The following is a 27,169-nucleotide window of genomic DNA, read 5'->3' as shown; positions in this document are numbered from 1 at the left end:
TGTATATAAAGATAATTGTAAATGAATCTTGATGTGAATGGAATGGGAGAGGGAGCGGGAGATGGGAGGGGTGCGAGTGGGAGGGAAATTATGGGGGGGGGGGAGGCAATGTAATCCATAAACTGTACTTTGGAAATTTATATTTACTAAATAAAAAAAAATAATGCAATTATTTGGGGAAAAAATTGAGCAAATGTGCTACCTTTAATACAATTTTTTTTTATTTTGTTATATCTTTTAAATGTAAATGTTAGTCAATTGGACTTGACGTCCCCCTCAAATTTAAAATCAAAAGTCGTGTCTCATTTTTATATATTTCAAAACAATAAAAAAGTTGTTTCCTGCTCTTCCTCCTTTCAGTGTGGCAGGATCCTATATTTTGCCAGGTGTTCTTCTAAACCCTAGTCTCTCTCTGTAGTTAGTTTTTTCCTTCCTGAGGATTCTACCCCTTTTGTTTCACACTTATGCAGAAGACTATTTGCACTGAGGAGTGGGGTAGTTCATCTATGTACCTGCACTCATAAGGACTGTGTGATGTACATCCTGGAGACCAAGCAGAAAGCTAACACCTACAATAGTTAAGCCATTACAATAGGGTTAGCCTTCCTAACTACTATGCCCAGGACTCTGCTCCCTAACCCAATGAGTGACTACTGAGAAGGAATACACAAAATTGTAACGCACCATTACAGTTGAAGAGCTGCTTTACCTCTGTCCCCTTCTCTACCCAAAGGGTTTGCAGATTTTGTAAATATTATTTTGCTCAGCATTTTCCTTCCTATGTTGTCTATAGATTTAATCAATGTGTCCTTGGCAATCATTTCTATAGCAGATAGGGATACCAACATCTACTCTCTATTGGAAGTGTATGTCTGTGAAATTTTATAAAATGAAAAGATAGAAAGTAACAATTAGGAACCATGACACCACTCAGAAATGTGAATTTCTGCAACTTCCAGGACACAAATCCTAATCCACGGTCACTTGTAATTTTAAATCCATAACTTATCTTCTCCACTATAACCTACATTTAAAGTAACTAATAAGGAAATATTTTAAAAACCAGGGCTGGCGTTGTGGGGTAGCAGGTAAGGCCACCATCTGCAACGCTGATACCCTAAATGGGGGCCAGTTTAAGTCATGGCTGCATCACTTCTGCATCCAGCTCCCTGCTAATGTGCCTGCAAAAGCAGCAGCAAGCACCTAGGCCCTGCCATGCACGAGAGACCTAGATGGAGTTTCACACTGCTGGCTTTGGCTGGGCCCCGTCCTTGCCGTGTGGCCATTTGGGAGGTGAACCAGATGATGGAAGATCTCAGTCTATCTCCCTCTCTCTCTCTGCCTTACAAGTAAATAATTTTTTAAAAAACTTGATCCAATTAGTTCTGACCCTTAAAGGTTACAATGTATTAGTAAAAAGTCTTCATGTACAAGGTTAAAAAAGAGCACAAAAAGGTAAAACACAAGGATCCCCTTTATTCTAATAGGGTTACCTCCTTGAAGTATACAATATGCCAAATCTATTCTTATGCGGTATCATCAGCAACCATTAAAAAAATGTGTACTACTGCCCGCTCTACATCCTTTTCTTTTCCGTTAATCAGGAACAAGCTTCTCACACTGACTAAAAATCTTTAACTGACTTACCCATCACTTCAATCAAATTAAAATATATGACATTGACACTTAGTGTCATCTATTTCCACTTCTTAAAATAGGTACATGCAATACTCTGAGCCATGTTAAGAACTCTGCTGTTTCGACTTATATACTCTACCATAAGGGGGTGAAGTCCCAAATCACTATCCACTGAACAAAACTAAGGTGTTGATATGGACATGCTCTTTAGGTGGGAAAAATATGTTCCTTGCTTCTTCCTGCTTCTGGTGGGCACCAGGGCTTTTTGGCCTATGAACACATCACTCTTATCCTTAAGGCCAATATCCTTAAAATTCTTTTTGTCTTCATATCACCCCATGTGTTTGTGTGTGTGGATTCTATAGCAGTCTGACAGCCTTTCTTCATCATGTCCCCTTTCTATCCCTTTCAGTCCTATCTGGTATTGTTTCTGCAATCTTGTGGGTCTCTGTCTATTTCCTGATGCTGTAACAGAGCACAGACTAGGTAAACTATAAGGAAAAGACAAAGTTACTTCCCACAGTTCTGGAGGCTGGGAAGTGCAACATTAGGGGGGTTAGCATCCTCAGAAGGCCTGATTACAGGACAACAGTGTGTGAGAGGCGCGAGCAAGAGCAGATGAAACTCTTGTATAACTGACATTCATCCATTCATGAGGACAGAGCCCTTAAAGGTCAAACCTCACACCACCATCACAGTGCAAATAAAGTTTACACCTGGGTTTTTAGAGGGGCCAGGCATTCAAACCATCCAGTCTCCCCCATGTCACACCATTCAGATGACACCCCTCACAGGTTCCCCCACCTCAATCATCTCATCAACTCCTGGATTCTGCTGAGATGCCTCAATCTAGGAGTCACTTGCACTCTTCCAATCATGAACATTTTATAATCCGAATCAACTGAAATTTCCCCCCAAAACATCAAGAGTTGATTCCTTTTATTTTTAGTTTATTCTTCACTATCTCCAATTGCTCTATAGCTGTATAGTCCTCTTTGGCTAAATATGAAAGTATACTATTTCTAAGTTTTGCCTTCCATACAGTGTAACTGTAACACACAAGTGAGCTAGGTTTTCTATAATGTTAACAACCACTCCCATACTTATATCTCAAAACAGACATTCTGAAGTCAGAGCCTGAAATTAGCATCACCAGGCCGAATCTAGGTGTTAGCAGAGCCATACTCTCTTTGGAGACCTTTTACAAGAGGACAGCAACTTGCCTCTTCCAGCTTCTAGAGGCTTCAAGCGCTCCTTGTTTTCTGATTACATCACTTGAATCTTCCAACCTGCTGTGTTTATTTCAGTTTCTCCTATCTGTGCTATGTGGTGAATCTCCCTCTAGTTCTCTCTTAACAGGATACACATGATGGCATTTAAGATCACCAGATAACCCTGAATAAACTTAGCATTTCAAGATCCTTAATCACATCTGCAGCCTCCTCCCCCCTTCTGGCTATTTAAGCTAGCATTCAGATTTTAGGAATTACAACACATAGAGCTTTGGAGGAGGGGCCGTTTTTCAGCCTACCATGTAGATGTATTAAAAACAAATTCTGCGGGGCCAGCGCTATGGCATAGCAGGTTAATGCCCTGGCCTGAAGCGCAGGCATCCCATATGAGCGCTGGTTCGAGACCCGGCTGCTCCTCTTCTGATCCAGCTCTCTGCTATAGCCTGGGAAAGCAGTAGAAGATGGCCCAAGGACTTGTGAGAGACCTGGAAGAAGCTCCTGGCTCCTGGCTTAGGATTGGTGCAGCTCCGGCCGTTGCGGCCAATTGGGGAGTGAACCAGCGGATGGAAGACCTCTCTCTCTCTCTCTCTCTCTGCTTCTCCATCTCTCTCTCTGTGTAACTCTGACTTTCAAATAAATAAATAAATCTTTAAAAAAAAAAAATTCTGCTTACATTTTTGAAACACTTTTGTATATAACCAACTTTAAAATATGGTATTTATTTTCTTCTCAAACTAGCAAGCTAGGCAAGGGGGAAGGACACAACTATGTAAATATTAGAGAAATACATACATCTAAAATGTATAATTTATATGTATTTTTTTTTTTTTGACAGGCAGAGTGGACAGTGAGAGAGAGAGACAGAGAGAAAGGTCTTCCTTTGCCGTTGGTTCACCCTCCAATGGCCGCCGCGGCCGGCGCGCTGCGGCCGGTGCACCGCGCTGATCCGATGGCAGGAGCCAGGAGCCAGGTGCTTTTCCTGGTCTCCCATGGGGTGCAGGGCCCAAGCACCTGGGCCATCCTCCACTGCACTCCCTGGCCACAGCAGAGGGCTGGCCTGGAAGAGGGGCAACCGGGACAGAATCCGGCGCCCCTACTGGGACTAGAACCCGGTGTGCTGGCGCCGCTAGGCGGAGGATTAGCCTAGTGAGCTGCGGCGCCGGCCAATTTATATGTATTTTAAAACCCCAAAGAACCCTCACCACCAAAATTGTCCTTCCTCTGACTAGCATGTTGCTTATTTATAACTTATTAAAAACTGTTTTCATGACTCTTAGTTTACATGGAGATTAATGAACCAGATCCTATTCTTTTGTGTTTTATATCATCTTCTCCAGGAGACAGTTTGAGAGTAATTCTTCCTACTGACTCAACCTCCTGCAAGAACGTTTTACTTCACAGCAACATCTATCACCTTTTATTTAGTCTGCTTCCCTTGCCAAATTATAAGATTCATTTACACTTCAGAATAACATCTGGGATTTTTCCAGGCACATAATTTAAACTTCTCTATTTATTAACAATCATCGTTCAAATATTCAAAGATAATCGCACGTGATATGATATGAACTCAAGAACTGGGAACCAATCTGCCGGAAAGCCAAGTCTAGCTACATCTGGGTTTGTTTTTATTTGATTTTACAAATCAAGTATGTTTGTTACTGATTCATAACTTTCTGTATCCTTATGGACAAACCAAGTAACTTGATAACACAATTTGAAACCGAAATGAGCAAAAACTTATGGACCAGAGCTGATTTTCTTATTTTAGTGAAAACATGCAGCCAAACTAACATTTTTTACAGTCATAACTCAGTTCAACCTCTGAATTGGGTGCTTGGTGTCATGGTTAAGACACCTGCCAGGATGACTGCATCCCATTTTGGAGTGCCTGGGTTCAGTCCTGGCTCTGTCCTGAATTCCAGCTCACTGCTGCTGTGCACGCTGGGAGACTGGAGTGACAGCTCAGGCAGCTGCATCCCTGCCACCTCTGTGAGACATCTGGATTGTTCCCAGCTTTGGCTTGGCCCGCCCCAGCCATGGCAGGCATTGTGGAAGTTAACCAGCAGATGGGGTCTGTCTCGCAAATAAAATAAACTTGAAAAACTTAAAATTAGGGAGTTGGTCTTTAACCATTTTTCAGAGATCATTGTGTTATTTTTAATAGTTATAATGTTTTAAGAATCTACCACTCAGTTTCACAGCACTTTCTTTTTCAACCTTGCTTCAAACTTTCAAAATCATACCTCACAATATTCCTCACAAATTTCTTACTATACCCAATGGTTTATTATTATTTTCACCACTTCCTAGTACAATTACTATCATTTTCCCACTATCAAGAGCTTAGATACTCTTTCCTTTGTTCTATTTTCCAAAAGGTCTTTCTGTGCCATGCTTAATTCCACCACATTCCTGTTTATTTCCTATTTAAAATTTCCTATCAAGGCCCACTTTAAGGGGTATCTCTTAGGAAGATTTCCCAGGGTACCCAGGGCAATTATGTCAATTATCTCATACTATCCATACCACTCAGCAAATTTTCTGTGTTATTATTAACTTGGGAGTTGAGTTGTTATACCAACAATTATTAAGAAACAAATATATAGATTTTAGTGAATAGTTTGGCCATTCTCTTCCATTATTATCTAGTCACTAGAATGTTTCCTTTTATAATAAATTGAACACATTTATAGCATATTTATGATGTCACAAAGCAACTACTGGCTCAACAAGATAAATTACCACTATTGATACACCTAGGAGAGTTCCATGTGGTCTACAATATTCTCTTCCTATATGCAAAGGATCCTACTGTACCTTCCTAATAGAACCAACTTTAAAATTTTTTCTCCAACATGAAAAATAATTTCTTATGCACCCAATTATACTGAACACAGGCAAGCAAATGCTTTAAATATGTCCAAATTCTCACTCAACTTTCTTAAAATGCAACTCCTGTTCCCCCAGATATCATCACTACAGTGTATCAACAACTCACCATCACAATAGTGTCACACCCTAGTGTATCAAATTTAAATGTGTGTGTTCTTGAACATGCTACTTTGAAGCATGACCACAGACCAGCGACAGTCTGCAAAAACTCAAATGAACAAGCAGAAACCAAGAACACGTGTCTTAAAAGCTTTAATAGATATGTGATCTCATTTTTCCAGTATCCCATCATATTGTATTTTGCAAAAACAGAGGTTTGAGATAATTTAGGACTAAAAAGCAAAAATGGGCCATTTTCTTACTATTTGAGAAGTACTCCTCTAGGGGAAACTTATCTTTTCCCAGAAAGTAACCCAAGGAAGTTATATTTTTATGGTTCATTAGCATAAACAAACAAGGCTGTTCAAGAGATGCGGTAGCACATTGTTCCTAGCTATCTCAAGGTCAGAAGAGCTGAGAAGTTTCCAGGAAGTACACAAAACAAAACCACCACAGCTATCCCATCTCTTTATCATGTCCTCAGAGGAATTCTAATTTCATCTGCCAATCATGTTTTTATTCTCTTCTGCAATGGCCATGCCCCACAAAAGACTATTTTCACCCTTCAAAGCTCAACCTTCAAAACTCAAATTAAAATTCACACTTTCTCTCTCTATAACTTCCTATGACCTGCAATGAGATTCTCTCTTCACATGCAACCACTAAAAAGGCATTATTGCATACATTATTCAGAAGCAAGGAACGATACCTTAAAATGATTCATCCATTTCACTCACATCGCTTTTTTCTACTAAGCAGTTTTAAGGTCTTTCACTGAGAAATCAGGAATAAGGCCTTTTAATGCAGATTCTACTATGGCTTTCACAAAAGCCAGGACATGATTATTTATGAAGAATTCATTGTGTCATGCTCATTAAGTTTCCAGTACTGTCTCTTATTTGGGACATATACTCTTATTTTAAAACATCATATTCTGGAAACAACTGCCTTAATCTTTCACATTCTTATCTACTATAAGATAGCAGTCCACAGTCTCACAATGGGATCTAATGTCGACTAATCAGACTCTCTGGCACCTTCTTCTGTGCATTTATAAGCAAGCAATAGAATTGCATTTTTACATCACCAAAGCTTGTAACTTGCTTTTGTTCCCCAGTTAACATGAGGACATTAGCAGCAAGTGTATTTCTTTGGTAGTATTATCCTCAGCGCTTTTCCAGATATTTCTCTAACACCACAAATCACTCCTGGGTTATGTCTCCATTCCTGGGCACTGAATAACAAGTACCCGCCTCTGCCATCATAAATAAATTCCCTTCTATCTCTGATCTGTATTCTCACTTTGAAGCAGTCTTCCTGTATATCACCCTAATAAGAGTTTCAAAATACCCAACTACCCTCTTATGTTTTGGATTATGTATATTCATGTATTGAATATATTCGTGTATTATGTATATTCACTTATGTATATTCATGTCCTTTAAGTCTAGCTTTTTTCTTCCTCAGACTATCAAAATATATTCACTCTTAAATCAAAAAAAGCTTAGGACACCAAAAATGTATTCTACCGTAAATATGCTAGTATGGAGGCTAGGGTTGTGCGCAGCTGGTTACACAGCCACTTGTGATGCTGGTATCCCATATCTTATATTAGAATTCCGGTTTGTGTCCTGGCTGCTCTGCTTCTGACCCAGTTTCCTGCTGATGTCTGTGGGAGGGCAGCAGAAGAGGCCCACATGCTTGGGTCCCTGCTACTCATGTGAGACCAGGATGGAGTTTCCAGGTCCTGGCTTTGGTCTGACCCAGACTCGGCTGTTGCAGCTATTTGGGGAGTGAATCTGCAAGTGGAATATTCCTTTGGCTCTACCTCTCTCTCCTTCTCTGCCCTTCAAATAAATAAATAAATAAATAGTATGTGCTTTAAAAACAACACAAAATTAAATGAAAAATGTAAATGATAGTTCTCTATTAAAGAAAAAAATTCCCCTCAATGTTTGCATTTTGGTTTATTAGTTTTAAAACTGCTCTGAATCTACTTTTACATATATCTTTAGCATTCAATTACTGAAGTTATTTCGTAAACCAGGCACAGGAAACAATCTACTATATATGCTGGCTACTGATTAAGTAACAGGGCAGCCACTTCAAAATGAAATGCTGAGTAATACTTGGTTTAATTCTCTGCCAGATCTGGTTATTACTTTTTAAAAGACTTAGGAAAAATATGAAAGAGGTTAGGAGAAGAAAAAATGGGGCTGGGGGTGCAGGATAAGTACTCCTTTATGCTTACCAGTTTGGCTTGTGCTTCTGCAATTTTTCGGTTATTCTCTTCCAGTATTCGCTCTAGCTCCTCACGTTTTGCACGTTCTTCCTCCTAAAGGGGAGGACACGTTAAGATGTTAGAAAAATGAAATGTTTATTTGTACTGATAAATATTTACTAATCTTCCTCTGAACTTTTTTGATCTGACTTACGGGGCAGCTTTATAGCTACCTTCTGTCTGACAATGATAAACTGTGCAGCCACTAAAATTGGTTTCTAGCACTAAATTTAAATCATCCCTCCCAGTCCAAACAGCAACCGACTAAACCCTCCCTAAGGATAGTTTCCTGGCAATTATTACTAATACTTTAATATCACACAAATCAACAAGGACAACTACAAAACTGGATAGTATTTACCAAATTAAAAAAATAATATATAAAATATAAATAAAGTGAATATTTGTCTCACCAATTATGTATACCTACGTATTCTTTACCTATACTCCTTTAATCAGCATTAAAAGTTGAATATTTACTGTCTTGTCCAGTGTCCTGCAGAGTGTGCTCCTCGGCTGCCATACGCGCCAGCTTCCTCTTTAAAATGATTTGTACTGTTAGCTTGGCAATACCTGCATCAGCAGCTCAACCATTTATAAAGAAACAACATACAAGGAAGGCTGAGCTGAGGAATGCAGATGTTTATGGTAAGAAGGAACAAAAAATGTAATTCATCATTCCTAAGGCAAACAATTAATAAGAAAAATACATTTACTGTTAGTGAAAAATACAAATGGTAATCCATACTTCATGGAACTAAGGGCTTCTTCCATGGGGAAAATGGACTTAACATTCAGATGTTGACAATTTCTAAAGGCAGCTTATATTGTCATCTACAGTCTGAACTGAAATTCAGGAATCCAGGGGATGCATGGTCAGGAAATAAAATTCTGTAATTTATTTTCTCTTGGAGAATTTAATGATTTTATAATGCAAACTATATGAAGATTGCTTGATGGATTGGGCAGTGTTCAGATCACAGCATACATATTCAAATGATTTTAATATTTGGAAAGATTGTCAGAGGGTTGTGTCCGTGTAAAAAAAAATTGTTAATATGAAACAAAAAGGAAATGAAGAGAAAAAAATCTTACTATGATTAATAACTCGCTACAAGACAGCACCATTACTCCAAAAATATCTTAATTTTTAAAAGCATGCATATAAATAAAAATTTTATACATTCAATTTCATAGTCTATGAAATCCACAATAGACATGTATATCTAGTTAACAGGACAAGGGAAAATGCGTTTTAAAAGCTAAGCTTACTGGAAAGATTTAATATGATGTCAACTTGTCCACAATAACACCGACGAAAAACGACAATGAGTCATATTTTGAGTCAAATATTTCAGTTCAAGAAAACAGAACTACAGAATTTTCTGTATCACACACCAGAGGGATCCATATTCATTATGCAAACTATATTGACAGACACTCAGGGCTGTACAATAATTTGCCTTGAGTGTTTCAGTGACTTTGACCAAGTTTTAGGATCCTGGAGTAATCAGTGCAAACAAGCCATAAAGCTTCAGTAGCAAATTACTGTCTCACAGAAAGACATTTTCAACTTCTGCTCCAGCTGCTGATAAAACAAATCATGTGTTTAGCTTGACTCCAGACAAGGACAACCTGTTCCTTCATAACTCTCTAGAGAAAAAAAGGAGTTGTTAGTAGATACTAAAAAAGTGGATGAATAATCTGGACATTTTTCCTAAAAAGATTCCTTGAAACACATTAGGAAATGGAGGGCCTTATGATCAGAATGCTAGAATTAGTCCATTGTGTTGAAGCAGGATTTGGGGAAGGAGTAAAGAATAAAAGGAGGAAAAAAAAGAAGGGTGAGAAAACCTATTTATCAAAAGCAGGTACTGTCACTCAATGTTAGGCCCTGCTCTTTTTAATCTGACTGAAGGCAAAAAGCCTCTCACAGTCTAGGTAACAGAGTGTTAACAGAAAAGAATATACAACCATAGGTGGAATTTTAACCTTTTCCCTTTACCGCTCCCGGTCTTCCCCAACCCTCCCAAAAAAGAATATAGTCCTGCAGCCATGGCAAAAGTTTCAAACACTTCTCAAATAGTAAGTCAGTTCCATTAAATCAAAAAGTATCCTTGAGTAAGTTTAATGAAAAAGTAAACTTTTATGTATCAGTCAGCAGTTCTGAATAGGCTAAAAAATTAACTTTGCAGCAATGTAAGTTTAGATGAGAAAGGAATTAGATAGTCTGTATTCCATCTCTTTCTGAACTGAGCAGGAGACACAACCCAACACTGAAAGTTTTGCCATGGACTGTCTCTACTTTCCAAACGACCGAGCGTTACCTCTCTAGCTTTTTGTGCTGCAAGCTCAGCTTGTCTCTGTCGCTCGAGTTCTTCGAGCAACTGCTTTTCCATGATGCGCTTGGCTTCCTCCACCCTTCGGAGAACTTCTCGCTCAATTTCATCCTTCCTTTTCTCCAATTCTTCCTCTACTCTTTTTGCCACCAATTCTTCCACTCTTCGTGCCGTTTCTTCCTCGATGAGTTTTTCTTCTATTTCCTGCTGCCGACTAGCAAACAAAGTAGAAAAATGATTTTTAAAAAGTAGGAATTTAAGGGACAGCACTGTGGCGTAGCAGGTAAAGCTGCCACCTGTGCTAGTTCAAGACTTGGCTGCTCCACTTCCAATGTAGCTCTCTGCTATGGCCTGGGAAAGCAGAACATGGCCCAAGTGCTTGGGCCCCTGTACCCACATGGAAGACACATAATAAGCTCCTGAGCTCCTGGTTTCGCATCGGCCAGCACTGGCCATTTGGGGAAGGAAACAGTAGATGTAGGATCTCTCTTTCTCTCTGCCTCTCTAGAACACTGCCTTTCAAATAATAAATAAATCTTTAAACAAAAAAAAAGTAGGAATTAAAAGTAGTTAAGTCTATCAAACCACAGAGCCTGATTATATGTATTGTCAAGCGATTTTAAATTCATTTTCATGTTACATTGAAGGAAACGGTAACCAGATTTTAAATGATAAAAAGTGTAAATTTAGTTTTTTCTCTGTTGTTATCTAAATACATGCACTAGCTTATATGAACAGCCTAATTCATTACTTTAAAAGAACTGGAGACTAAATCTGAAACAGGAAATACACTTTTGTTACCAACTTTTTAATGAGAGGATACACAAACTGTTATCTGTTCATTTGCTGACTCTCTCAGCCTAAGGAGTGAGCTAGAAAAGTCCGAAGAAATTATATAGGAGGCATTTTAGACCACTGGATTCATTTTTCTCTTCTCCCTAATCAAAGTCAGAACAAACACAAGCTTAGAGAGATTCAGACTGCTTCAGCAACAGTAAAAAGCAACGTTTAGTGAAATATAAACCGACTGAAGACAGGTTCTGAACTTTATTATGCTTTTTCCTTTTGTTAATTAATTTTCAATTAAAACCTTCTCTAAAGTATAATGATAAAATTATTGGTTAAAGTTCAGTGAAGCCTGATAGTACCATTTCAATTATTTTATTCATTTATTTTTATTTTACTTCAAAGGCAGAAAGGACAGATGGATGAAGACCTTCTACCTGCTGGTTCACTTCCCAAATGCCCACAATGGCCAGGATCTGAAGCACCAAAGTTAGGGGTTTTGAACTCAATCTGGGTCTTCTACCTGACTAGCAGGGACACAAATATTGAGCCAGGGTGCGTGTTAAAAGAAGCTGAATTGGAAGCAAAACTGGGACTGGAACAAGTAATCCTACATGGAACACAAATGATTTATGCCACGCCAAATGCCCATCCCATCTACCTTAATTATTTTAATCCCATGTTTATTATTATAAGCTAATTTATTCAAAATAAAGTTCTGTGGAAAAATTAACATTGATCAGAGTAATGTCATGGAAATCTTGCAGATTTTACATCAGTGAGAGCAATAGTCATGCGTGTCTAGTCTGAACTGAAGATTACCAAGAAAAATATGACAGATCTTATACACATATTAGGTGATCAACTGGTAATATTTTGGGTAGATGGAGAATATATTAATATTTCACTGGTTTCTTTTTAATACAACCACTAAAAGTTTTTGAATTGTATATTTTGGTCACACTGTACTTCTTTTTTTTTTTTTTTTTTTTTTTTGACAGGCAGAGTGGACAGTGAGAGAGAGAGACAGAGAGAAAGGTCTTCCTTTGGCGTTGGTTCACCCTCCAATGGCCACCGCGCTGATCCAATGGCAGGAGCCAGGAGCCAGGTGCTTCTCCTGGTCTCCCATGCAGGTGCAGGGCCCAAGCACTTGGGCCATCCTCCACTGCCTTCCCGGGCCACAGCAGAGAGCTGGCCTGGAAGAGGGGCAACCGGGACAGAATCCGGCGCCCCAACCAAGACTAGAACCCGGTGTGCCGGCGCCACTAGGCGGCGGATTAGCCTAGTGAGCCGTGGCGCCGGCCCACACTGTACTTCTGTAATATACTGAGACAATAGTTAGTGCTCAATGAATTCAGAGATCTCCATGCATCTAAATCCCAACAGGCTAATTTACTAATGCTTCAATTTCCTTACAAATCAGAAAATTAAGCAAATCTGTGTAATCTTCATTTCTTTACTCATTCAACAAATATTTGCATAAGACAATCATTCAACTGATGTTTAGGAAAGCCTTTATACTTTTAAAAAAGATTTACTCATTTTTTAAAGTCAGTTACAGGCAGAGAGGGAGATGGAGGGGATGGAGAGGGGGAGAGGGTGACGGGGGAGAGAGAGAAAGAGAGAAAGAGAGAAAGAGAGAAAGAGATCGAGAGATCGAGAGATCGAGAGATCGAGATCGAGATCTTCCATCCTCTGGTTCACTCCTCAGATGGCTTCAACAGCCAGAGTTAGGCCAAGCGGAAGCCAGGAGTGTCTTCTAAGTCTCCCATATGGGTGACAGAGGCCCAAGCTCTTGGGCCATCTTCCGCTGTTTTCCCCAGGCCATTAGCAGGGAGCTGGATTGGAAGTGCAGCCAACATAAAACTGGCACCAATATGGGTGGCATGCTGCCATCAAAGGTGGCAGTTTCACCTGCTGTGCCATCAACACTGGCCCCTACAGTTTCTTAAAAAAAAAAAAAAAAAAAAAAAAAAAAAAAAAAAAAAAAAGATTTATTTTATTTGAAAGGCAGAGTTAGAGAGAAAAGAGGGAAAGACAGAGATAGCGAGCATAATCTTCCATCCAGGGGTTCACTCCACAAATGGCTGGGGCAGTTAAGGCGGGGCCAGGCCAAAGCTACACCAATCTGAAGCCAGGAGCTAGAAGCTCCTTCCAGGTCTGACATGCAGGTGCAGGGGCCCAAGGACTTGGGCCATCTTCTACTGCTTTCGTAGGCTATAGCAGAGAGCTGGATCAGAAGTAGAGCAGCCATGACTTGAACCGTTGCCCACCTGAGATGCCGGCACCACAGGTGGCAGCTTTACCCATTACACCACAGAGCCAGGACCAACCATACTTTTAAAGGGACTATTTAACACCCCAATTCACTCTAACTCAACTCCATGGTGTGTGTGTGTGTGTGTGTGTGTGTGTGATACAATTCCCACCCAAGGGCTTTCATTGAATTCCTGTTACTTACTCTAAGTGATTCCATATTAATACCAATTTATATTCTGATTGTTTATCCTCCGCATTTATCTGTCAAGGATACATTAGGCACTTGACAGCAGGGATTTTCTTTTAAGGTCTTGGATTATCTTCGACCTCCATTCCAAGGACTCTGTCGTTTGTTTCTTAAACGTCTCCTTCCTGGGGCTAGTGCTGTGGCATAGCAGGTTGACCCACCGCCTGCAGCACTGGCATCCCTCATGGGCGTTGGTTTGAGTTGCAGGCGCTCTACTTGCAATCCAGCTCCCTGCTAATGCACCCGGGAAAGCAGTGGGAAATTGGCCTCAGTGCTTGGGCCCCTGCATCCACATAGGAGACCTGGGTGAAGTTCCAGGCTCCTCGCTTCAGTCTGGCCCAGCCCTGGCCATATGGCCATTTGGAGAATGAACCAACGGACTGACGAATTCTTTTTGCCTCTGCCACTCTGTAACTCCGCCCTTTCAAGTAAATAAATATACCTTAGAAAAGTCTCCTTCCCAAAATGAAATCTAAAAAAAAAATTTATCAAAGTCTAGAACTTGTCTGCTTTTTTCCCCTGATCAACTTTTAATTAAGGTAGTTACAATAAGCCTGTAACTACAGCAACTGCACAAAAATATTAGCAAATACCCCCCAAAGCAAAAATGAATCATCCAAAGGAAATCAGTGACTTCAATGGAATGAAATCACATTTCAATAGAAAATGTTCCTCTACTTCATCCAAAAGGAGACAAGTAATAGATCAAACAAGTATGGCAACTGCTTAAAGCCAGATGATGGGTATATAAAGGTAATATTCTACCTTTGTATATGTACTTTTCCTCATAATTTTCAAAGTATACACCTCCTCAACATACTTTGGCTAGTTAGTTCATATGAGTTAGTAACTTTAAAAAAAGACTGAAAAAATACTTAAAATTTCAAAAGTAGTAAAACTCTTAATTATCAATGCTAAGTGGACCATAGCACTACTTTAAAAGAATAATGTAAAGCAGATCCAATTACAACTTTCCACAGAAAGGAAATAGAAATAATAGGCTATATGTTAGCTCATCACTAGAAAAGTTTCTAACTTAGGAATTTGGTAAGGTAGAAGAGACCTGATATATATTCAAGGTTTTTGTCAGGCATTCATGCCATCCTTAAGCAACAGCACAATAGCTAACAGGGCCACAACCCCAAAGATTTGGTCAGTAAGGAAAAATAAGCCAAATTAAGTCACTTTACTACAGCAAAAACTAAATTAGCATGGAGTGTCTTTACTACCAACATCACCAAACCAGAGGGGTTAAGGAACAGGCAGAATATACAGTGGGTTGCCCTACTGCTCTGTGGGTTTTATATCACACAGGAGAAGTGAGCCACGTGGGAAGTCTCATGCTCAGCTCAAACCAGTGGAGGATGAGAAATGGCTCACAAGTTTGCTTTTCTCCTTTAGTTCCTAGAGCAAATTACAAGGCATCTCACCGTGACTGCAATTAAGCCTTGCAGATGAGTCCTACGTGGGGAAGAAAGGCAAGGCCAGAGCACCACAGAACTGTTTCCTACAAATATTAATAAGGTTAATTAAACAGGGTTATTAAACTGCTTCTTCAGTAATCAGAAAAAAATTTACATCAATTTTTAGAACCAAACTGGAAAAGTTAATGCTTAATATCACTTTATCTCCCCTCTATACTATACTTAATTCAGAAAAATCAATGAGCACACACACTACTGAAGTAATGCATGAGTTCATCTTTATGTATGACAAATTTATAATCATAATCAATGATAATGCCACTGTTAGGTTAATTCCCATGAAAGGCACTGAAAATTTCTAGAGAAGGAAAATAAACCCCAACACTTTTGGTCACCAGCGCCTTACAAACATTTCAGCGCAGCACGTTAGGCTGCTGCTTGGGACACTGGCATCCCCTAACAGAGTGCCAGTACAAGTTCTGGCTTCTCTGCTCTCAACACAGTTTCCTGATAATGTACTTGGGAAAGCAGTGGATGATGATGGCCCAAGTACCTGGGTCCCTGCCATCCATTTGGGAGACCTGGATAAAGTTTCCAGCTCTTGGCTTTTACCTGGCCCGGCCATGGTACTGCAAGCATTGGGAGAGTCAATCAACAGATGAAAAATCTCTCTTTCATCCTCTCTATCACTCTGCCTTTCAAATAACATTTAAAAAAATCATCTAGGGGCCGGTACTGTGATATAGTAGGTAGAGCCGCTGCCTGCGGTGCCAGTATCCCATATGAGCGCCGGTTCGAGTCCTGGCTGCTTCATTTCCTATCCAGCTCTCTGTTATGGCCTGGGAAAGCAGTAAAAGATGACCCAAAGCCTTTGGGCCCCTGCACCTGTATGGGAGACCCAGAAAGAAGCTCATGACTCCTGGCTTCAGATCAGTGCAGCTCTAGGCGTTGTGGCCAACTGGGAAGTGAATCAGAGGATGGAAGACCTCTCTCTCTCATCTTCTCTGTGTAACTCTCACTTTCAAGTAAAATAAATAAATCTTTTATAAAAAAAAAATCATCTAATATGTATTCTTTAAAATAATCACCACAGGAGTTGTCACCTTCTTGATGTTCTCTATAATCTTGTCTTCATGTTTTCTTTACATATAATCTGTAGTACCAATGAAAGGGTAAAATAAAAATTTTCAAGTTTTCAATGGAAATGGTTTAATACTGCGTCCCCATTTTCTCTCCATGCTCTCAGGTAAAAGCACTAGTCACAACTTTAAAATGCTGTTCACATGGCCAGCGCTGCGACTCACTTGGCTAATCCTCCACCGGCGGCGCCAGTACCCTGGTTCTAGTCCCAGTTGCTCCTGTTCCAGTCCAGCTCTCTGCTGTGGCCCGGGAAGGCAGTGGAGGATGGCCCAACTGCTTGGGCCCTGCACCCACATGGGAGACCAGGAGGAAGCACCTGGCTCCTGGCTTCGGATTGGCGCAGTGCGCCGGCCATAGCAGCCATTTAGGGGATGAACCAACGGGAGGAAGACCTTCCCCCACCCCCCCCCCCCAACTCAGCCTGTCAAAAAAAAAGAAAGAAAAAAAAATGCTGTTGACACAGACCAGCAACTATATAGCACATCAACTCTGTTAAACCAGAGCAACTGAGATCACTGTTTCTTTTATTTCCCTAATTTTTTTCTGATTGCTACAGAACTTTTTTTAAATAAAGATTTATTTATTTACTTGAAAGTCAGAGTTACAGAGAGAGAGAGAGAGAGAGAGAGAGAGAGAAATCTTCCATCCACTGGTTCACGCTCCAGTCGGCCACAATGGCCAGAGCTGATCCAAAGCCAGGAGCCAGGAGCTTCTTCAGGTTTCCCACGCAGGTGCAGGAGCCCAAGGACTCCAGCCATCTTCTACTGCTTTCTCAGGCCATAGCAGAGAGCTGGATCGGAAAAGGGGCAGCTGGGACTCGAATAGGCGCCCATATGGGACGCCGGCACTGCAAGTGGTGGCTTTACCCACTATGCCACAGCACTGGCCCCAACACCATTATTTCAAAACTTTTTTAAACTGAGCAAACTCAAGCATGGGGGTTTACTTCTAGGGTTTAATTATTAACAAACAGCAATTATTTAGCATTCAATAAATACCAAATACTGTGCTAAAGTCGCTATTTACCAGGTCTTCATTTATATCTAACAATTGTTCCTAAAATTGGTACTTATATCCTCATTTTCAGTAAGGAAACTAAGGCTAAGGAATTTAAGTTTCTGGATTCAAACTCACAGATGTTGCTGAGCTGTGACTTCTCAATCTTCATATACTTGAAAGTTAATGATGTTAAGTACTATACAGATACTACCCTATACTGTTTAAACAGGTAAATATCAGGGAGAATTTGCATGCCCTACATTGTCTCAAAGCCCTAACCTCCAAAAAGATACTAGTTCCACGTACTGAAATTACTCATAAAAGCTCTCTACTTTCACCATGAACTCTTTGAGTATTTTTCCTATTCTAAGAATCACCCATACAGATCCCATTCAGCTTAATATTCTTTAATTTAGAAGACTTAATCTGTCACACAATTGAACACTAAGGCTATCTATACCCAGATATCCTAGGTTAGAGTAAGTTACTATGTCATTAACTTCCTCTGATTGCTCTAAATCATTTTCAGCCGTTTATTTTTCTAAGAGTTAATACATATATACAACATATGAAAAAGCATATATGAATATGCTAATATGTGCTACAGGAGGGTGGTCAGAGGCATTTCAATTACTGAGACACAGGGGTGAGAGGGAGAATTTTGAATCATATGAACTAGCTATTCAAAAGTTAAGAAAAATAAAGGGGCCTGCACTGTGGTATAGTGGGTAAAGCCACCACCTTTGGTGCTAGCATTCCCATATAGATATTGTCTCCAGCCCTGGCTGCTCCACTTTCAATTCAGCTCTCTTCCATGGCCTGGGAAAACAGAAAAGGGCTCAAGTCTTTGGGTCCCTGCACCCGTGTGGGAGATCTGGGAGAGGCCCCCCTCTCTCTGCAACTCTGCCTTTCAAATAAATAAACCAATCTTTAAAAAAAAGAAGAAAAATTAAAGACTTTTTACTGCAGTAAGATTGTAACTCCTAAGAGTACATCTTTTTTCTTTAAGAGATTTTATTTATTTGAGAGGTAGAGTTACAGACAGTGAGAGGGAGAGACAGACAGAAAGGTCTGCCTTCCATTGGTTCACTCCCCAAATGGCTGCAACAGTCAGAGCAGCACTGATCCAAGCCAGGAGCCAGGTACTTCTTCCTGGTCTCCTATGCAGGTGCAGGGGCCCAAGCACTTGGGCCATCCTCCACTGCTCTCCCGGGCCACAGCAGAGAGCTGGACTGGAACAGCAGCAGCAGAGACTAGAACCGGCACCCATATGGGATGCTAGTGCCACAGGCGGAGGATTAACCTACTGCGCCAGGGCACTGGCCCTCTCTTTATTTTAAAAGGTCTATTCATTTATTTGAAAGCCAAAGTTACATAGAGGCAGAGGCAGAGTGAATGAGACCGTGCGAGATCTTCCATCTGCTGGTGCACTGATCTGAAGAGCTTCTTCTGGGTCTCCCCCGGGGGGGGCTGGGGCCCAAGTGCTTGGGCCATCTTCTACTGCTTCCCCAGGCCATAGTGGAGAGCTGGATCAGAAGAGGGGCAGTCACTTGGCATCCATATGGGATGCCGGCGCCACAGGCAGAGGCTGTGTGCCACAGCGCCAGCCCCAAATATCCAGCAGACTCAGTTTGGCTGTCGGGAAGTTATATTAACCTGTGATCCATTATATGCCAAGCACTATCTAAGTACTTTATATATACCCACTTCCTCCAGTCTTCACAGTAAGCCAGAAATATATCTCCATTTAAGATAGGAAAACAAACTCAGAGGTCGATTTAGTCACGACCTCAAAATTATGGGTGATGGGGCAGGTATTTGGCATGATGGTTAAATGTTGCTTTGGCTAAAATGTTGCTTGGGACACTGGTACTCCCCCATCAGAATGCCTGGGTTTCAGTTTTGGCTTAGTTCCAAATTACAGTTTCTGGCTAAATGTACACGCTGAGAGGCAGCAAGCGATATCTCAAGTAGCTGGTTCCCTGCACTCATGGTGGGAAAATTGAGTTCTTCACCCTAGCTTTGGAATGGCCCAGATCCAGTGTCACAGACATTCAGGGAGTGAGCCAGCAGGCGGGAGATCTTCTCTGCCTTTCAAAAAAAAAAAAAAAAAAAACACACCCACACAACTATTGCATGGCAAACTAACTTGCTTACTTGCTTCCCATTCTTAGCACAGACTTCCTAACTGGTTACACTCAAAATATGTTCTTATGTTTTTATCTAGATATTTTCAAAGTACACTTGACCCTACCACAGGGGTAGGGAACCTTTTTTCTGCCAAGGGCCATTTGGGTATTTGTAATATCATTCACAGGCCATACAAAATTATCAACTTAAAAAATTAGGCTGCTAAGGCTGGTACTGTGGCATAAAGGGTTAAGCTGCAATGCTCAAATGGCAGCATCCATGGGCATGAGTTCAAGTTCCAGCTGCTCCACTTCCAATCCAGCTCACTGCTTGTGGCCTGGGAGATCAGAGGAAGATGGCCCAAGTACTTGGGCCCCTGCATCCACCTGGGAGACCTGTAAGATGTTATATGCTCCTGGCTTTGGCCTGGCCCAGCCCTGGTCATTGTGGCCATTTGGGGAGTGAACTGGAAGATCTCTGTTTCTTTCTCTGTAACTCTGCCTTTCAAACGAATGAGTAAATCTTTACCAAAAAAAAAAAAAAAAAAAAAAAAATTAGACTGCTATAGATTCACTGAATGTCAAGTCCCACTTGCAGTTGCTTTAGGAGGGCCAGGCCACAGATTCTTTTTTTTTTGACAGGCAGAGTTAGACAGCAAGAGAGAGAGGGAGAGAGACAGACAGACAGACAGAAAGGTATTCCTTCCATTGGTTCACCCTCCAAATGGCTGCTATGGCCGGCGCATGCGCCAATCCAAAGCCAGGAGCCAGGTGCTTCCTCCTGGTCTCCCATGGGAGTGCAGGGCCCAAGCAGTTGGGCCATCATCCACTGCCTTCCTGGGCCACAGCAGAGAGCCAGACCACAAGATTCTGCAGGTCTGACCTTCTGCATTCCTGTTCTAGCATTTCTGCTGCTTCCACCATGGGCTCTTCTTTCACTGCCCTAATGCAAATACATACATTCATTCCCTAGGTTCTTCTACTTCCTTGAACCAAGCGCTCTTCTCTTTGGGTCATTCCATTCACTCTCAAGGTTTCACGGAAAGCAGCGAAGTCCCCCTAACCTAGACTTCAGTCCTCCACTATGAACTTTGGATAAACCCAGTACAACCCAAACTAGAACACCACAGTTTCTAAGTCCCAAATGGAAACTCCTTTGGGATTTTTCCCTCTCCCTTATCCACAATTCAAGTTCCTGACATTTTAACCAGTACCTGACATGCAGTACTTATTTTCCTTACAACTTTTGTGTGAACCTACTCTAAATGCTTAAGAACTAGTTTCCATCCTATATAAGTCAGTGTATTAAAACAAAAAAGGTGTAAAGCCATTTGCCTGCTTAAAATCTTTCTAAGATGAGCGAGTTAAAGCCCTGGCTGCAGCACAGGCATCCTATATGGATGCCAGTTCAAGCCCCAGATGTTCCACTTCTGATCCAGCTCCCTGCTAATGCGCCTGGGAAAGCAGCAGAGGATGGTTCAAATCCTTGGGTCCCTGCACCTGTGTGGGAGACTTGGAAGAAACTCCTGGCTCTGGGTCGTCTCAGCTCTGGCTGTTGTGGACATTTGGAGAAGTGAACCAGTGGGCCGGAAGACTCTCCCCACCACCCCGCCCCTGTCTCTACCTCTCTCTGTAACTCTTTCAAATAAATAAAATAAACCTTAAAAAAAAAAATCTTTCAAGGATGAAATTCAAACTCCTTACTATGATAAACTACAACCCTTCCACAATTGCAGCTACTTAGTTCTCCAGTCACTCCACAACTTTACTGTTCTAGTACTTATGTCCTAGCTTTCAATCACCAGATTATTCTACTTTAAGACCATTTCCCAGGCCCAGAGCTGTGGCATAGCAAGCAAAGCTGCCACTTGCAGGGCTGGCAACCCATATGGGCGTGGGTTCGAGTCCTGGCTGCACCATTTACCATCCAGCTCCCCGCTAACAGCCTGGGAAAGCAGTGGAAGATGGCTCAAGTACTTGGGCCCCTACATCCACATGGAAGACTGGGAAGAAGCTCCTGGCTCCGGATCGTCTCAGCTCTGGCTGTTGTGACCATCTGGGGAGTGAACCAGCAGATGGAAGATCTTCTCTGTCTCTCCTTCTCTTTCTAACTCTGCCTTTTAAATAAATAAACTTCTTTAAAAAAAAAAAAAAAAGACCATTTCCCCTCATTTTCTTTATTCTAGCAGGAATGGGAGGAAAAAGCTCTCTCTACTGATCCACATGTATCCTATGCCCCACGGGACAGTCTCATGTTCTTATACTCTCCACCCATTGTTTAGGACAACTAAGGTATTTACCCACTTAGGATGCTTCCTTTATACTGTCACAATATCATCACTGAATTCACTATACTGTATTATTACCCATTTAACTGTGTGTCCTCTAATAGATCAAGATCTTGGTGGGGAGGGAGTCCAGACTTGTGGTGCAGCAGTTAAGCTACTCCTTGCAGGAGGTCCAGCTCCTTGGCTTTCCAATACAGATACTCACTAAAACACTTAGGAAGGCAATGAAGACTATCGAAGTGGCTCCTGCTAACTCATGTGAGAGACCAGGATGGAGTTCCTGGTTCCTGGCTCTGACCTGACCCAGACCAGGCTGTTGCAGCCATCTGGGAGTGAACCTGTGGATGGAAGCTCTCTCTCCGTTGTTCAGATCTAGGAAGGCAGGGAGGCAGGGAGGCAGGGAGAGGGAGGACAGGACAGGACAGGACAGGAAGAAGGAAAAAAAAAACTAACCAGCAAGGACTGTAGACAGACCACTACTTCCTCTACCTCACCATTCCTAAGGGCACAAACATCCACCTTTTTTCCTTGGCACTATTAAGCATTAAGACATTCAGAAAGTAATGACAACTGCATGGTACACAGGAATTTAATGTACACGTGGCTGCAAGCCCTTTCTCTTCCCTCTCCTACATGCTAATGGCAGTTTGCTTCTGCCTTCAAGCTAGAACCATATAGTTGCTCTACTTCCATCATTTCATCTCTGGATTTCTTCTCCACTGACCATGTATGTGCACCTTGCTAAATGCTTCTAATGATTCTTAGCATACTAGGTACACTTTTCACTTTTCCTGTAAGTTTCAGCTTTCTTGTAAAACGCAGGCTATAACTCTCTGGAAATCTCCTTTCCTTTCATCTGGAAAAGTTAACTCAGTGATGTCTTAGGTAGTAGTTCATCTGTTTAGAGTTATTTCGGGGCATTTTTACAGCTAACTCCTTGTTCCAAACCAAAAAGCTGGACTCTACACAAAGTTTACTGTGAAATAGTTAAACTTTGCTTTTACACATATTACTAAGCTCAAAGAACGCAAAAAAGTTTAAGAGTTGCATGTTTTAAAAGTGTATTGGCTGCAAAATAGCTCCAGGTTCTGCTTCCCCGATAATTACTGTTCCAGTCCCCATCTCTTAATAACTGTTTTTAGAAATGAATCGGCTATCACATACACATGGCAGCAATCCAACTGCAGAAAAACGTAATAAAACACCCAGACAATTCAGTTCACAAAAAAATAAATCTCAGAAAAATCATAAATTCAGTTAACACATGAGCACTTTCTAAGCATTCGCTAGAGCAATGAACAAGGATGGCAATGGTTACACAGAGTTAGCACATCTGAGTAACTACTTTTCAATGCGACCTCTGGGAATCCAAGTTCAGTACTCTTAAGGTTAAAAAACACAGCAAAACCCTGAACTTTTAAAACTACAAGTTCATTTAGTGTGGGATTACCCACATCTATACTTAGAGCCAAGGACTCTTGAGAGCAGACTGCTTGAACCTTACTCTGATTCTCTCCCCAGGAAAATCCTACATACGTGCAGCGCAGAAACAGAAGCAACTAGTCAGGTGTCTTTTAACAAATACGCTGCAGAGGAAACGAGGGAACCAAACCTGCTTACTAAAGGATCAACAGCAAAAGCTTAAAAAAAAAAAAAGAAAAAACCACGCGTTCTGTATTTTCCTTCTTAGTGTGCAAGGCCGGTGGGGAGCAGGCAGGCTCCACGCAAGAAAGAGCAGCCTTTAACAACAGGAACGCACGAAATTAAACACGCGTGGGTTTTTTTTTTGTTTGTTTTTTTCTGATGGACCCCCAGAAGGGCCTTATCGCGCAAAGCCCCGGCCCAATTTAAGCTCCGGCCTGGAAGCCCGCTCCGGGCAGCCGCCACCTGCGCCCCCCGGCCCGACCCCGGGCCCGGCGGCGCCCCCCGCGCCCAACTCCGCCCCGACTTCCGGGAGCGCTCCTCGCGCGCCAAAAGCGCCGCGGCCCCGTCCGCCGGCCCCACGCTCGGCCCCACGCGCGCCCCACGCGCGGCCCTCCCCCCGCGGGCGCTCACATCTTCCGCTGCCGCTCGAACTCGGCTTTCTTCTCCTCCTCCTCCCGCTTCTGCTTCTCGTCCAGGCTGCTGCGCTTGCTCACCGTGCGCCCGAAGATGTCGATGCGGTCCGGCGGGGACGAGGCGCGCTCCCGGTCCCGCTCGCGCCGGGACACCGCCGCGTTGGTGGAGCGCGAGCGCGAGCGCGACTCCCGCCGCCGGTTCCGTTTACTCTCCCGGGACTTGGAGCGCTTCCGCACGCGCTCCTTGTCCCGGGACCGCGACCGGGAGCGGCTGCGCTTCTTGTTGTGCTTGCTGCTCTTGGTGTGCTTGGAGCGCGACGAGCTCCGGCTGCGGGACCGGCCCATCTTCCCGGGCTAACCGCCGGCCTCGGGCCCCCTCACGCGCCCGGCGGCCTCCGCCTCCGCGCGCGGACGCTGGCTGCCCGTTCCCGACGAGGCCGGAGGGAGGAAAGCCGTCGGCCAGCGCACTTTCCGCCTGTCCGCGAGGTCCTCAGCCGCCGCGAAGGCCGCCTCAACGTGAAGGCCGCAACGCAAGGCGTCCCTAAGATGGCAGCTGGGGCTGCACCGGCCGCCCTTCCCACAATGCCCCGCGCGGAACGTGCCGAAGCGGGGCCCCGCCCCTTGACGATTGCGGCCGAAGGTGGGCGAGCGGTGTCCGAGCGCCCTCGGCTCTTTCCGCCCGTCCTGGCGGAAGCCTTGGGCGCAGTCGCCGGAGACTTCGGCTTTGCCTTAGAGCACGTTTGGTTTCTGGTGAAGTGCCTACGTGTCTGCAAGGACTGAGACCGTTTTAGTGCGGGCCAAAGCGCTCCTCCACAGGAGTTGATTGCATTATTTCTAGGCGCTGGTTCTGTCAGGCCCCCAGAAATTGCATCGGGGTGACCCTGGGCAGATCACTCGATTTGTTTTGGAGCTGTTTATTCATTTGCAGTATGGAGAGTGCCACGCGAGGCGGTTGCGGGACTTACAGGAAATGAAGTGTGCAGCAGGTTTTGCCTAATGTAAGCTAATGCTTAGTATAGAGTTTTATTGCTTCCTAAATGCTTTCATTTATTACCTAGTGCTCAATTTTTAGAGTAATCCTGGATTAAGTACTACAGTTACCCCCAATTTAGAAATGGGGACCCCGCAGGCCCAGGAGAAGTTGCCCAGGATGACACACCTAGAAGATGGCAGAGCGGGGACATCTACGTTGGTTACTCTGTTGACATGGTTTAAGCCGCAAGAAGCCCTGGCCATGAAAAGCTATGTTCTTATGTGTCACGGTTATGCCCCCCAACATGCCGGGAGTGGGTCCCCAGCTGTATTTATACCGAGTTCCTGGCTCCGGGTCAGAGAGCAGTGCAAAGTAGAGGCGTAAAGTGCAAGAATGGGAGCAGGCTTCATTAGAGGAGATGAAAGAGAGAGTACACACTGGGAGGTCGATGGAGGAAAATCACTCCCACCCCAGTTCAGTAGCCCCCATTTGCTGGGGAAGGAAGTGGGTGCTCTCATTGAAGGTATAAGCAGGGTGGGGTTCAGGTAAGCATGCCTGTGAGGAGCGCTGAGAAAGTTTTGTGGCCCCTCAGGGAGCTCTTAAACACACATTCATCATGGGGTCTTCAGGGTGGAGGAGGCTCAGGTGCATCATGGGAAAATGGGTGTTGTGCTGGACTGGCGTGTAGGGGAGTGGAGTTGGGGGTGCTAGACTGCTGAAAGCCTCTTAGCTCTTTTGTCCCTCACTAACCCCTGCCTGGCCCATATCAGAGGGAGAGGAAACGTTATCTGCAGATGGTAGGGAACCTTGAAAGTCTGGGTGCACCAATTTTAAAACTGTCAACTAAAAGGCTTAAGATAGGTAAATGGAAGAAAACCTGTAAATTTTCCTTTGAACAAGCAACAATCTATTAAAAAATGAAATAAGATTTTCCTCAAGAAAGCATAAAATACTTAGGAATAGACTTTTAATGCATTGCAAAGCCCTTATGACAAACCTTTGCTAAAAGGCATAGTAAGACCTGAGTTAGTAGAAAACTTTTTCTTGGATGAGTAGTCAGTATTAAAAATAAGCCAGTTCTTCCCCAAGTCAGTTTTATTATAAATTTGTGTAATTCCTGTGAGAGTCCCAAATTCTCTTGGGGACATGTGTGTCAGAACTAATGGCATAATTTTAAGTTTTCTGTGGATGATCATGTACTTGTAAGTATCTAGAAAACTTTGAAAATAGAAGAGTTGTATCTTAATGTGTCTGGGCTGCTATAGCAAAATACCAAAGGCTGGGTGGCTGGTTATGGATTGAGTAGGGTTCATCTCCCCAAAACCTCATGCAGCTGTTTAAACTCTGATGTTTTAATGATTGAGTGACTAAGTATGGAGACTTGATGTGATGATGGCATCTGAGGTGGCCAGTGGGAGGTCTTAGGTCATTGGGGGTGACCCTCAGAGGATGGTTCTCATGAGAGGTTTGAGTGTCTCAGTGCAAGTCCAGCCTAGGTCCTGTCTCTCCTGACTGGCTCACATGTGGTCCCTGCCACCACACTTGCCATAACTAGCCTCCACAAGACATGGAACTAGGGGCCACCATTCCTGTAACCTCAGACAGTAAGTTCAACCTCTTCTTTCCCAAAGACACTCCTCTCAGGTATTCTAAAGTATTGAAAAGCCTACGAAGACACTGGTAAACAGTAGAATCTTCTCTCTCGTGCTTCTGGAGGTTGGAAAGGCCACAATCAAGGTGTTTGCTGATGGGATCTCGGCCAGGGCCAGCTTTCTGATTTGTAGATGAGGACTTATCGCAATGTCCTCATGTAACAGAAGGGGCCAGGGCTCTCATTTTAAGGGCACTACTATGATATGAATGTTTGTAACCACCGCCCTCAATTAATATGTTGAGACTTAATCACTAATGTGATGCTATTGCTTTTGAACATTTATGTATTGATTTGAAACGCAGGGTTACAGGTAGAGGGTGAGAGAGAGAGAGAGCAAGAGAGAGCGAGCTTGCATCCTCTAGTTCACTCTCCACTAGAATGGCTAGAGTGACTGGGGCTGGGCCAGGCCAAAGCCAAGAGGCTGGAATTCCATCCAGATCTCCCTCAGGGGTGGCAGAGGCCCAAGGACTTGGGCCATCTTTTGATGCTTTCTCAGGCACATCAGCGGGGAGCTGGATTGGAAGTGGAGCAGCCGGGACTCCTATGCTTACATGGGGTGCCAGCATTGCAGGTGGCTGCCAAACCCGTTCTGCCACAATGCCGGCTCCCAGAGTGATAGTATTTCAGAGTGGGGTCCTTAAGAGGTGATGAGACTGCAGGGGCTGAGTCCTTGTGAATGAGATCAGTGCCTGTCTTTGTCTTTTCTAGCTATGGGAACAAAATATTTCA

At 42.9% G+C, this 27,169-nt stretch overlaps 1 protein-coding gene across 1 annotated transcript in view; it reads right to left on the bottom strand.

Moving 5' to 3' along the window:
• ARGLU1 (arginine and glutamate rich 1) overlaps positions 1–24,404 on the bottom strand; it is a 35,436-nt gene extending 11,032 nt beyond the window's left edge. The window contains exons 1-3 of the mRNA XM_051849986.2: positions 23,812–24,404; positions 10,473–10,698; positions 8,116–8,199 (exon numbers count right to left, since the gene is read on the bottom strand). Of these exons, the coding sequence (XP_051705946.1) occupies positions 8,116–8,199; positions 10,473–10,698; positions 23,812–24,158 (657 nt within the window). The 5' untranslated portion in view covers positions 24,159–24,404. The remainder of the gene's footprint in view (positions 1–8,115; positions 8,200–10,472; positions 10,699–23,811) is intronic.
• Positions 24,405–27,169: the final 2,765 nt, after the last annotated feature.

The sequence above is a fragment of the Oryctolagus cuniculus genome, chromosome 9 (genome assembly GCF_964237555.1).
Source record: "Oryctolagus cuniculus chromosome 9, mOryCun1.1, whole genome shotgun sequence".
In the NCBI taxonomy this organism is placed as follows: domain Eukaryota; kingdom Metazoa; phylum Chordata; class Mammalia; order Lagomorpha; family Leporidae; genus Oryctolagus; species Oryctolagus cuniculus.
This window is presented reverse-complemented; position numbering and strand designations above follow the sequence as displayed.